Genomic DNA, 12,614 nt, shown 5'->3' with positions numbered 1-12,614 from the left:
AGATAGCATATTCAAAAGCAGAGACATTACTTTGCCAAGAAAGGTCCGTCTAGTCAAGGCTATGGTTTTTCCAGTGGTCATGTATGGATGTGAGAGTTGGACTGTGAAGAAGGCTGAGCGCTGAAGAATTGATGCTTTTGAACTGTTGGTGTTGGAGAAGACTCTTGAGAGTTCCTTGGACTGCAAGGAGATCCAACCAGTCCAATCTAAAGGAGATCAGTCCTGGGTGTTCATTGGAAGGACTGATGCTAAAGCTGAAATTCCAATACTTTGGCCACCTCATGTGAAGAGTTGACTCATTGGAAAAGACTCTAATGCTGGGAGGGATTGGGGGCAGGAGGAGAAGGGGACGACCAAGGATGAGATGGCTGGATGGCATCACCGACTCGATAGACATGAGTTTGAGTGAACTCCAGGAGTTGGTGATGGACAGGGAGGCCTGGCGTGCTGCGATTCATGGGGTCACAAAGGGTCGGACACGACTGAGCAACTGAACTGAACTGAATTCTTATAATCTCAGCATAATGATTAGAAAGCACCTGGACAGATGAAAGAAACTGTAGAATTTCCATATTATTTTTATAAGCAAGTAATATTTCAATTGTCTGCAAACCTGGATTACAAATGAAGACTCAAAAGAGCAGTACAATAAGGAAAAGTACAAAGTAAATCAGAAAACGGGTGTGGTTGGAAGAGAAATAGGGAAAGCCTATGTCACAAAGGAATTAACAGAGTGAGAAAGTGGCCCACCCAGGAAGCTGAAGACAAAAGGAGCAAAATGTAGAAAGCCCATCAGGCTGTCACAGCCTGGTTCTGCAGGAGACTTAGACAAACATAAATTCTCATGAATTTTGCTAATCTAGAGGAGGTTTTACAATTTGCATGGTTGTGCTTTTAATGTTTCTTTCTTTTCTTGTTTTTGGAAAGCAGAGGGGGAAAAACACAATGGTTTTAGTTTTCAATATGAAAACCTAGTCCTAATTAACATTTGCAGTCCAATTTTCAGAGATTTCAGCTGGAGGATCTAAAGTCAAGCCCTGGACCCAAAGGGGACTCTGGACAAACCTAAAGCCATGCCCAGATCTCCAGCCTGGTGCAGAGATTGCACAAAACTGGCAGAGACATTCACAAATAAATCTCAAGGGGACTGGAGTTTGGCAGCCAGTGAGCCTGTAAGACAGTTCCAATGTAAGCTAATTTTCATTTTTTTCTCTGGATTTTAGCACGTCTAACACATATTTAGATTTAGATTTGTGTGAACCCACACAATTCCTACCAGAAGTGGAGTAGCTATACTCATTATTGGCTGTTAGGTCATTATTATTTCTACCCTAATTAACTCCTTTCCACTCAGATACTGAAGAACTTGGCAAGAATGTAAAAGAAAAGTAAGCTCATATGATTTGTCTTCTGAGAATCAAGGGAGGGGTTGATTATTATGTCTGATTTGTAAACAGCTAAAATGTGGCACAGAGAAGTTTAATTGTTGGCTGTTATTTAAATGACAAAATATCAATGAAAAGGAAATAAAGAGAAGTTAAACAACTTTGCAATCACACAGTGCCTAGAGTGATAAAATTTGGATTGGAACATTTGGTTTTCTGAATACAGGTATCCTCAAAAAGACTCACTTTTCTCTTTTCAATAAGGAATTTATAAAGACATACTCAGGTGACTGTTTTTCTTTTTTTTCTCAGAAAGATCAGTAGCAATTCCATGAGTTCACACTTCAAAGATCAAGTTCTGGGCATGTATTAAAAAAATGTTGTGACTAGTGATGAAAAAGGCATTACTGAAGCACAGTAATAGAGATAAACCATACAGATAGAAAGGATAAAAGTTCAATAAAAAATGGCTGAATAGGGGTTACTATGGGACCGAGTGAAGGCTTATATTTTTAAACCTTAGTCCGAAAGGACCACACATCAGGTAGAAACCCGTAACAATCACTTACTTCTTGGGTATTTATCACATGCAGGCTAACCTGTGAGCCTCTCCCACCCCCATCTCCCCCCACCCCATGATCAGAGATGCAGAATGATCAGAGATGTAGGCAGGCATTCTGCACCCAGGTATAAAGCACATCTCTGTAAAGGGGCATTTTAGTCTGACTCTCGCTCCTCTCTACCCCTCTGGGCTTAAAGTTTGGGAAAGAAGAAAAGGTGCAATAAAAACTTGATTTTCATGCCATTATTTCTACCCCATGTATTATATATAGGCCCCCACATCCTAGAGGTACAGCAGGAAACCCAGACAGTGCCATAAGTGATCCTGAAGCACATTGACACAGCTAACAGGGCTACCATCTGGAATACGAATAACAAAAGGAGGGAAGAGAGAAGGCCAAGACGACACAGAAGAAAGAATCTAAGGAATGGTGGAGCAGATGGAATGAATTAGTGATGGAAGCATTGTTGATATCAGCTACCAAATGTGTAAAAACAATACAACTGCCCACCTACACTTAAGTAAATGCAGTCAGTGAATAAGAAATAAAGGCTAACCAAGAAGGCCACAGATCTGAACTGGAGTTCGTTAAGAGAAAGACTCATGGGTATAATCAAGTTCAAAATGCATACAGAAGCGAAAAGTCCCAGTAACAAGGGAGATTTGCAGTTATTTCTGAAAAATCATCATGATCTACATTCTTCTGGGGCCACTTTGAAGGCCCCAAATGACACCTGGCCCCAGGTCCATCTCCATTGTTTACTGAACCTGGTATCTGATCAACAAGTTTAAAAGATAAATTGTATCCATCTAACTGTAAAGCTGAGGAAACAATTCAGAAAAGTCAATGGACTTGTCCAAGAAGCATGTACCAAGGGATGAAACTGAGGTTGAAGCCTGCCTCCAGACTCCTGACAGCCTCCCTCGGCTCCTCCAGGCTGCCCTCGTTGCAAGCCTCTCCGATTCTAAGCATCACAAGGTTGTATTCTCTCCTGGTCCTTCTACTTCTTCCCTACATTTCTCTCCACTGCGCTACTCTTCAGAAAACTGATACTATCTTTCTCAATTTGAGATGCTCAACTCTCTCTGCTTGCCTGTGAAGGGGAAGAAGCAGGAGTCACTGAAGAATTAGGCCTGTGCTTTTCAAGGGAATAACACACATCCTATCACTGCTGCTGCTGCTGCTAAGTCATTTCAGTCGTGTCCGACTCTGTGCGACCCCATAGACGGCAGCCCACCAGGCTCCCCCGTCCCTGGGATTCTCCAGGCAAGAACACTGGAGTGGGTTGCCATTTCCTTCTCCAATCCTATCCCTAGGAGCTCACAGATTGTTGGAAGGATGGACCTGTCATATAATCTTGAAATAATGTGATAAGTGAGATGACAGTCATTTACAAGGATATATATAAGAATTTATAGGAGAAACAGTAGCATGCCCAGAGAAACTTACTTGAAACATCCCCAAAACTCTTTAAAAAATTTTCTACAGTTTATTGGAAGCCTCTAGAACATCAATTAACCATATCCATCTTCAGTATATAATAATACTCATAAGACTTATGGGTGTGTGAACTGTTTCTTGAGTCTTAATATTTATATATTGTTTCAATAAGATCCCATCCTTACATGCTGATGTATATTGTTCCTTAGCCAATACTGCAACAAATGTGTTACATTACATGCAAATTACACAGCACCTTAAAATCAGTTATTTCACTTGATTCTCACAGAAGTTTTGAGACAAAGCCAGACAGATACTGTACGCAGTTAACAAAGGTAGACTCAGAATTTGAACCTAATTCTGACATCATTCTGCTTCGTCCTCCTGCATGACTCCCTTTTTGTCCAAAAAGAAAGAGCACAACTCTACAAGAACCTGCAAAAGGTTGAAGAGAGACTATCAGAAATTGTAAGCCAAAATGGGTGCTGCTGGGAAGCACAATGAACTTGCAAGAGATACATGCTCAAAGAAAAAGTAGAACCAAAATGTAGGCCAATGGGCACTCCATGTTAATTATCCTACAGGAAGTAAGTTAGTCGTTTCTATCCAAAGGGAGGCTGAAGTGTGGCCTTTATTTCCTTTGCATTCCCTAGAGAACAAGATGTTCTTAATTTAAGTGGAACCTAGGACTGTACATTTTGTTAGAATTCATAAATATGACTTTTGGGAAGGAAAGAAGAAAAGGAAGGAAGGAAGGGAGGGAGGGAGGGAAGCAGGAAGGGGAAAAAAGACAGAAGATAACACTTATATGATCTGACAGTATTATGTGTTCATGGATGCAGTGACCACTCACTTCAATTATCACCCCACAAAATGAGGAAAACCCTCCCCGCTACAATAGGTCAGGAATGTCCCCTGGAAAAGGGATAGGCTACCCACTCCAGCATTCTTGGGCTTCCTTGGTGGCTCAGATGGTAAAGAATCTGCTTGTAGTGTGGGAGACCTGGGTTCAATCCCTGGATTGGGAAGATCCCCTGGAGGAGGGCATGGCAACCCACTACAGTATTCTTGCCTGAACAATTCCCATGGACAGAGAAACCTGGCGGGTTACAGTCCATGAGGTCTCAAAGAGTCAGACATGATTGAAGGTCTAAGCATATTTTATATATTTATATATATATATACACACACATAATTATAATTTATTTACATTATTGCACAGTAAAAACCAAGACAACATTGAAAAGCAATTTTCCTCCAATTAAAAAAAATTAAAAAGTAATTAAAAAAAAAAAAGAATAAAAAGTAAGATTGATGGGCCCCACCCCCAGAGCCTCTGATCCAATAAGTCTGGGATGGGGCCTGAGAATAGGCACTTTTAACAGGTTCCTGCTGCTGCTGCTGCTAAGTCAGTCGTGTCCGACTCTGTGCGACCCCATAGACGGCAGCCCACCAGGCTCCCCCATCCCTGGGATTCTCCAGGCAAGAACACTGGAGTGGGTTGCCATTGCCTTGTCCAATGCATGAAAGTGAAAAGTGAAAGTGAAGGTTCCTAGATGACGCCAATTGTGCTTATCCATGGGTCACACTTTGAGAACCCCCGGAGTAGGGGTACCAACAGGTGTGTGGTGGTCAGTCCTCGTCTGTGCCTGATAGTAGTTGGGTGGTGGGGGGTCATAAGAGGGAACACAGTTTTGTTCTTCATCGCATCAGCAAAGGAGCTGAGAGCAGCCTGGGATGCTCTGGATACCACAGCATGCGCTGGGTTCAGTGTGGAGGGAGGACAAAGTGGGAAAGCTGTGTGTTGTAACCTTCTGGGAAACACCGAAGCCAGCTCCAGGGCCTGCTGTCTACCCTCCCTCTTGCGATCATGCGTGGAAGCACCAGAAGGGAATTCTCAGGATACCTTTGATCTCGTCCCAGTTCTCGAGTCTTCTGTCTGTTTATCTCCCTCCTTCCCTGGCCTCTTCTTCCCCCTTCTTACCCCCTGCTTGGGGGATGAGTCACTCCCCCTCCTCCCCTCCCCACTGCCATCTGTTTTTCTAATGATGGCAGAAGATGAGCTGTTTTGCTGGCTGACACCGTAACAAAGCACACTCCAAGCTAGCGTTTCTCCTGATGCACTCTCCCCACGCCAGTTTACTGGTATCATTTCCCCACCCAGTTTTCTCTTTGTCTCAAACCCCACCCTTTTCCCCCCTTTGGCTTCACATAGATCCCAGTTTCCCAGAATTAGATCAAGAGAAACAGAGATACAGAAGAATGGAGAGAGTTGGGTGTTTATGACTGGAGGGTGCTGAAGTCAAGGGCAGTTAAACAGCTCCCTCTGGCGCTCGAGGTGCAGCCAGAATTATCGAGTGTTGCTGCTAAGTGGCTGAATTACTTCCAGTGAGAGGTCTGGATAACAAAGGCTGTTGTGACTGAGACTAGAGTACTTGTATTTGTTACTGGCTATTCCCTGGGTACAAGAACGTGTGTGTGTGTGTGTGTGTGTGTATCCATGTCAGGATTCCTTTGTCATGCTCTGTGAGCAAGGCTCTACCTCATTCTTGACTCTTCCTTGTAATAACTTCTCTTAATCTAGTCAAGGAATTCACAACCCCCTAACTTACCCCCTGGTAGGGGGATGCCCTGAGTGAAGAAGTAAACAGGATTTCTTGAGTTGGTAAAAATCTAGTTTGGGTTAATCACCAGTGGACTACAGGTCCTCCTCAGAGGTTGCAAACTGAGATGCCTGCGTGACCCCGACAGTTGATGTCAATGAGAGAAGCCCAGGAGGTGAGAAGCTACAGGGAAAGCTAAGGACAGTGTGAACTGGAGGGCAGCGGCCCTTCTGGCATTCTAGCTGCCACTCAGATCCAGTTAATTGTTGCCATAGTTGCCAGATATTCTTGTTTTTCAAGAGAAAAATCTTTGCACAGATTTTATATTTATTTGGTGTATGTAAAATGTTACCTATACACATACGAATTTTGTGTGGAAATCCCAATTTTTAAGCATTAGCAACCAAAACAAAATTTTTTTTAAGACACTGCCCTGGCCAAACCCTGTCTGTGGGCCATCGAGCTGCAAAACTCTGATCTAACTAAGCTCCAGTGAGGCCCAGTTAGAGAATCCCAAACCATAAATCATTCTGACTTGCGTTTAACTTTATTTTTTATTAAGTAATTTAAAATGGAACCCTGGAAATTTTGCCTTAAAAAAAAAAGACAAAATCAGAAATCCTAATATCTGTAATTTGGGGATTATGGAGCTACATGTAAGAGATTGAACAGAGGGCATCAGAGCAGAGAAAGGGCAAGATACTGAACCAGAAGGACTCAAATCTCTGTGAGTTGAGCAGAGCAGAGAGTGCTGGTTTGGGTTTGAGGGAGGGGGGTACCTTACCTCGCAGGACTGGATGCAGTGGATCAGGAGGGGGTCTGGGTGCCACTGACGCCGCCCAGTACACATGATGCTCTGAAAGGGAAGAGGGAAAGGACAGAAAACCAAAGCTGAGATACCTGGTCAGTGAGAGGAAGGGCAAATTCTGAGCTTACTCCATCAGCCCAACCCCCTCCCTGAGGAACGAGCCCCAATCAGGCTGCATGAAGAGGTCAAAGGCAGCTGCCCAGTCCTTCCCTTGGAACTGCTAATCCAGCTGGATAGAGCCAAGGTAGAAACTCTTAGCAAAGGGAAGTTTTCATCCTCTTCAATGTCTTCACCCTCCCAGAGCTATTAAAATTTCCAGAGTGGTGTCAGTGTGGTTAAAAAAAAGCATCCTCATGTTGAGGTTTGACAGAAAACAACAAAATTCTGTAAAGCAATTATCTTTCAATTAAAAAATATATAAAAATTTTAAAAAAGCATCCTCAGTACTAAAATGACTTTATTTTGGCTCTAGGCACAATATTGGTCCCACTTGTTTTGAAATTTTAATGTTGCAAGAAATTGTGAGATGGCTGTGTTGATCAGGAAGCACCATGGAGTTTTAAAGGCTGAGAAATAGAGCTTCATCAGAAGAGCCTTGAACTAAAAGTGGATTTCGGGAATCCTAGATCACTAAATGTGAGTGCCCAAGAGAGGAGTGGAGGCCAAACAGCACTCTGCAAGTCATTAGCACCATGTATCCCCTCCCTGTGAGAAATGAAAGAGGGTCTACGCACTGCACATAGACGTTTAATGTGAAACCACCAGTGTGGGCAAACTTCGGAAGATAGTGAAGGACAGGGAATCCTGGCGTGCTACAGTCCACAGGCTCACAGAGTCAGACATGACTTAGTGATTGAACAGCACAACACCCCAACACTGGGACTCAAATGGCACCAGCACTAACTGGTGAGAGTGTAAAAGTGTGTTCCTGTGTTCCTTTTAAAACACTGGTGACTCCCTCTAAATCCCAATGGCCATTTGCTAATGTGACTTTTAACAAACGGTTATCTGCTCTTTGTGAATAATAACAACTCATGTTCATGGAGGTTTTTTCCCTTCTAATTTTTGCATTTTACACTTTCAAAAGATACGCTTCAGGAAAAGAGAAAGTCCCATGAGAAGTTTAAAAGAGAAAAAGAGATTCTCCCTATAACTGGCTACTCATCCACCCATTTGCGGACCTTCATATGCACATTTTAAATTCAGTACAACAGAAATTCAGGGAAACCATACAAAAAAAATACACTGTGAGACATGAGTTTTACATTAAATAGACCTTTAGTAATTGAAAATTATACATTCTAGAATGCTAAGACTGGAGCAATCAGATTGAAGACATTTTCATATATTAACCTGCAGGTATATAAATATATACCTCACAGTCAGTTATGAAAATGGGAATCTGCAGTATTTTTCTGGAGTTATGTTACTATAAACTAAAAGTCCTGCTTCACAGTTTCCAAAGAGAGGAAATAAATACTATAAATCTTAAAAAAACCTTGATATTCAAAACTCTATACTATAATAATATAGAAGATGACTTTGCTTAACTTATCATTGTGCTAAAAAAAAAGGATTATTAAATGTATACAGTCATAACTTGATATCCACAGGGGATTGGTTCCAGGACCTCCACAGATATCAAAATCCAAGGATGCTCAAGTCCCTTATATAAAATGACATACTATTTGCATATAACACCCTATGTATACTTTAAATCACCTCTGGATTACTTATAATACCTAAAACAATGTAGATTCTATGAAAATAGTTGTCTGAAAGCAGCAAATTCAAGTATTTTTTTTATAACTTTCTGAGTTTTTTCTCAATGTTTTATCATTAGATAATGGTAATGGCAAAACATAATAATTTGAACAGCAAATACACGGCAACTCTATTCCTTCTTGTTCATTGAATTCACTAAGGACCCCCAGGTCGCACCCTAGTCAGTCAGTCATTCAAATCAAACATATCAGTAGCTAGGGGCCAGAATCCCCAGGGAACACGAGAGCTCTGAAAATCCTTCGGTCCCCTTGCTGCCTCAGAGAGCTCAGAGGCTATGGGGGAGGAGGCAGCTGGAAGTCCATCAATTTCTCTACATGAAAGGAAACAGCCTTAGCATCCTTGCATGATGACTATAGCTAGAACTTGCCAGAACCCTCTGACTGGATCAGTTTCTCTTATGCCCTTCATACCTTCTACTTCATCCATCACCTTCATAGGCCAGAGCACTGATCTTCTAAACTGAAAAATTCTAAACATATTTTGCAAAGGAAAAAAAAAAGGAAGGAAAAGAGTCTGTCTTTACTTTTAACTCTTTTCCCCAGTGCTATTTTCTGTTATTACTTCCAATTTATTTTTTACCTTTTTGTATTTTTTTTTGGCTGTGCCATGTGGCTTGTGGGATCTCAGTTCCCTGATCAGGGATTGAACCCAGGCTATAGCACTGAAAACCTGGAATCCTAACCATGGAACTCACCTACATCTTTGTATTTTTACATAATTTAATTTTATTACTATGTGATATATGTTCACTGTATAAAATATACACGGCATTAAAGGATACACATCTCCCTCCTACATCTGTTCCTCAACTACCCAATTTCTTCCATCCTATTTTTAGTTCTTGTTTATATCATTACAGAGATAGTCTATGAATATACATATGCATATTAAATTATTTCCTCACACAGGTTATAAAATACTGAAATTTTATTTAGTGCTTTATTTTATTATTGTTTGTCTGATTATCTTACTTGATTTCACTTCATAATGTTTCTTGGTGTTCTATTCATTTTATGGTACACGGGATCCTGCATTCTATTGACTGTATATTATTCCATTTCATGGATTTACCCTAGTTTAATCACACTCATATTAATGGGTATTTAAGTTATTTTCAGTCTTTTGCTCTAACAAACAAGGCTTATGTATAAATCATTTCATACATGTGTAACCACATCTGTAGAATAAACTCATGATAGTGGAATTGACAATAGCCATTTCAATGATTTTTAAAATATTCTATGATTCAGTCTTAAGACTAATTCAGAGTGGCAACCTCTTTAATCTCTGTAAAAACCACATCAGTTTCTGGTACTTGTGTCACATGCTTTGTAGACTGCAAACCCTTGTGAATAGATGCCGGGAGCCAGCGTGAGGAACTCTGCCCATGACAAAGGTCATGAGGAAGGAGGCTCGACATACGCAAAGGCGGGATTGAGCCTGAGGAGTACCCCTGGAAATTCTACAGCATCTACCCCCAAAACTAGAGTCTGCCTACTTTACTACTTTGTGCTCTCACCTACACCTCTGACTTTACGGGGGGCTGTCCCCCACCACCTCTTTCGGAGAAGGAGTTAACTTAGAGCTCCAGTTAGTAATAATTCCTGGGCGTGATAGGAGTGTTTCAACCTACAAACTCCTCTGAAGGTTCTCTAGCCTGCCTGACAGGCTTGTCCGGCCACATGTGATTGTTCACAGCCTCCCAACCGTGAGAGGCACGAGATGCTGTAAACCTTCTAAAAATAGGTTCTTTAGAGAAGTTAGAAAACTATTAGTATAGTATAGTGGGCTGATTAGAAATTGTATTGGTGAAGGGTTTTTCATTTGTTGAGCCAATGTTTGCTGCTAAGTCTCACATCCCCTGCCCTTATACACATTAATGAATATATAGAAGATATAAGTATTAACTTTTGATATTAATCACGTTAGACCTTAGGCTAAGCAAATTCTTTCCTTAATTAAAACCCACTACACCCTCACCCTATAGGAATGTAACTTTATCTGGTACCTTCGGAAGGTGGCGTCTGTTTTAAGAATACTCACCCCTGGAGAAATAAGTGTTCTGGTTGACTGACCGCTGTCACAAGGAGAGGGTCATAAATTGTCAGCAGGCCCCCTGGCCAAAAGATGATGTAACACCCCTAAGACCTCTGTATACATTTGTATAAAGCACCTGATTTTAATAAAAGTCAGGACTGCTGTCCCCACGTGACTTTTGTATAACATCTCAGTGGATAAAAACAGACCCTGGAAAATGAAAAATGGGATCAGTTCCTCGAAAGACTGGTCTCCCCATGTCGTTCTTTCTCTCACCTTCTGGCTGAATTCCCATCTGAAACGTGGAGGCTCGTCAAGCCTACTAATTATGCCTGGGCTTCTAAGATCTGACCAGGGAGGCCTTAGTGTCTCCTCTCCTTCTGGAGAACGGGAGTATGCCTGAGGCCTACGTAGCTGACGTAAATTCCTTGCCTTGGAATTTTATTAGCTTTCCACGTAAACCAAGTTATTCAGCCTCTTTTCTCCATTGAATTTTCCTCCTGAGCTATCCTTATTTTATTACTCTTTATATCTCTAATTAACATTTAATTAAAGCTATCGTATCCTTATCACCGAAGCCATCTCCCCTTCTAATTCCCTGGATCCCCTGGGGCTGGACCCCGGCAAATAGAGACTGTATCCAACTCATAACCTTATCTCAGTGACTTAGAGAGAGACAATGTTTTTTAAGTATTTGTCAACCACTAAATAGGATGCTGTATTTTTAGGATTTTTCTTTATCTTCTGGCCTATGAAAATCATTCATCTCATAAGAAAAGATCTGCATACAGAATTAATTGAATAACTACTTACTAATTAAAATTGGCGGAAAATTTCAAATGTTTTCCAGGTCCTACATTTTTATGTGCATATTCGTGGTGGTGAGCTGAAAGACGGATGTGAAACAGGAGGGAAGTTAGGGAGAAGCTGGCAGAGAAGGGCCAGCTCCTGGTGAGGTATGTTAAATTAACTAAACAAGAAGGTCATGCTAAGATGGCTCTAAATGCCATGGTGGCCTGTGGAAGTAAACCGGAATCTAAGCCCATCAATGCCTCAAGGTTATGAAATTGAAAACAAAGGACAACCAATTAGGCTTTACGCAATAACCAATCAATGATTTCCTTACTTTCTTTTGCCTGTTCTCTATAATCAAATCTCTCCCCAACACCTCCTGGTGGAGTACTCCTAACCAGTTCCAGTTTGGCATTGTCTAATTCAAATTGAGATTTGTTCCTATAAACTCTTAAAACCTTTAATAATATGCCTCAGTTTGTCTTTTAACAGTTCAATATGATTTTCTTACTTCCTGGAATATTTTTTTGACAAATTATAATCCTATATATTGTATTTGAAAAGTTATGGAGAATAATTGAAAAAATAACCTTATGCCCTCTGCCCAGCTTTATCAAATTATAACATTTCACTTTATGTGCTTCTGGAGTTTAAGTCATTAGAGGTTCAGTTAAAGTCCCCTATGTGTATCCCTCTAACATCATTTTCCTTCCTTTCTCCCTTCTGGTAACAACTATTCTGACATTTTAAATTATTATTTCTACACATTAGTATATGATTATATAGCTGTTACACTGTTAGCAATCCACTTCTCAGATGAGTCAATTGGGAACAACTGAGTGCCAAGGATTTGTTTTGAACTTTTCAAAAGGAAAAGATTCATGAGAAAACCAGTTTAAAGATTTTCTTTTGATTGAGCTACTTTAATTTTTTAAAAAAATCAAGGGAAAAGAAGAGAAGAGAGGAAGGAAGAACAAAGGGAGAGCAGATGGGAGAGAAGAAAAGAGGGTAGAGAGAGGGAGTGGGGGGAGAGAGAAGGAGACAGACAGAGAGAGAGGGAAGGGAGGGAGGGAGGAGGGGAAGGGAAACTAGTTAGGGTTATTCAGAAGGTCATAGGGCTGTATGAAGGTTGTTGCATGTTTAAATGTGTTGCTGAAAGTCACAAGACTGATGGTTAGCCAACATTAAAGTCTAACAAAAA

The 12,614-nt window shown here is 41.0% G+C and overlaps 1 protein-coding gene across 1 annotated transcript in view; it reads right to left on the bottom strand.

Moving 5' to 3' along the window:
* PAPPA2 (pappalysin 2) overlaps positions 1-12,614 on the bottom strand; it is a 316,922-nt gene that overhangs the window by 34,764 nt on the left and 269,544 nt on the right. The window contains exon 20 of the mRNA XM_010850108.1: positions 6,776-6,847. Coding sequence (XP_010848410.1) covers positions 6,776-6,847 — 72 coding nt within the window. The remainder of the gene's footprint in view (positions 1-6,775; positions 6,848-12,614) is intronic.

This window comes from Bison bison, unplaced genomic scaffold, assembly GCF_000754665.1.
Source record: "Bison bison bison isolate TAMUID 2011002044 unplaced genomic scaffold, Bison_UMD1.0 scf7180017864289, whole genome shotgun sequence".
Taxonomy (NCBI): domain Eukaryota; kingdom Metazoa; phylum Chordata; class Mammalia; order Artiodactyla; family Bovidae; genus Bison; species Bison bison.
The sequence above is the reverse complement of the archived record's forward strand: the minus strand, read 5'-3'. Positions and strand labels throughout refer to the sequence as shown.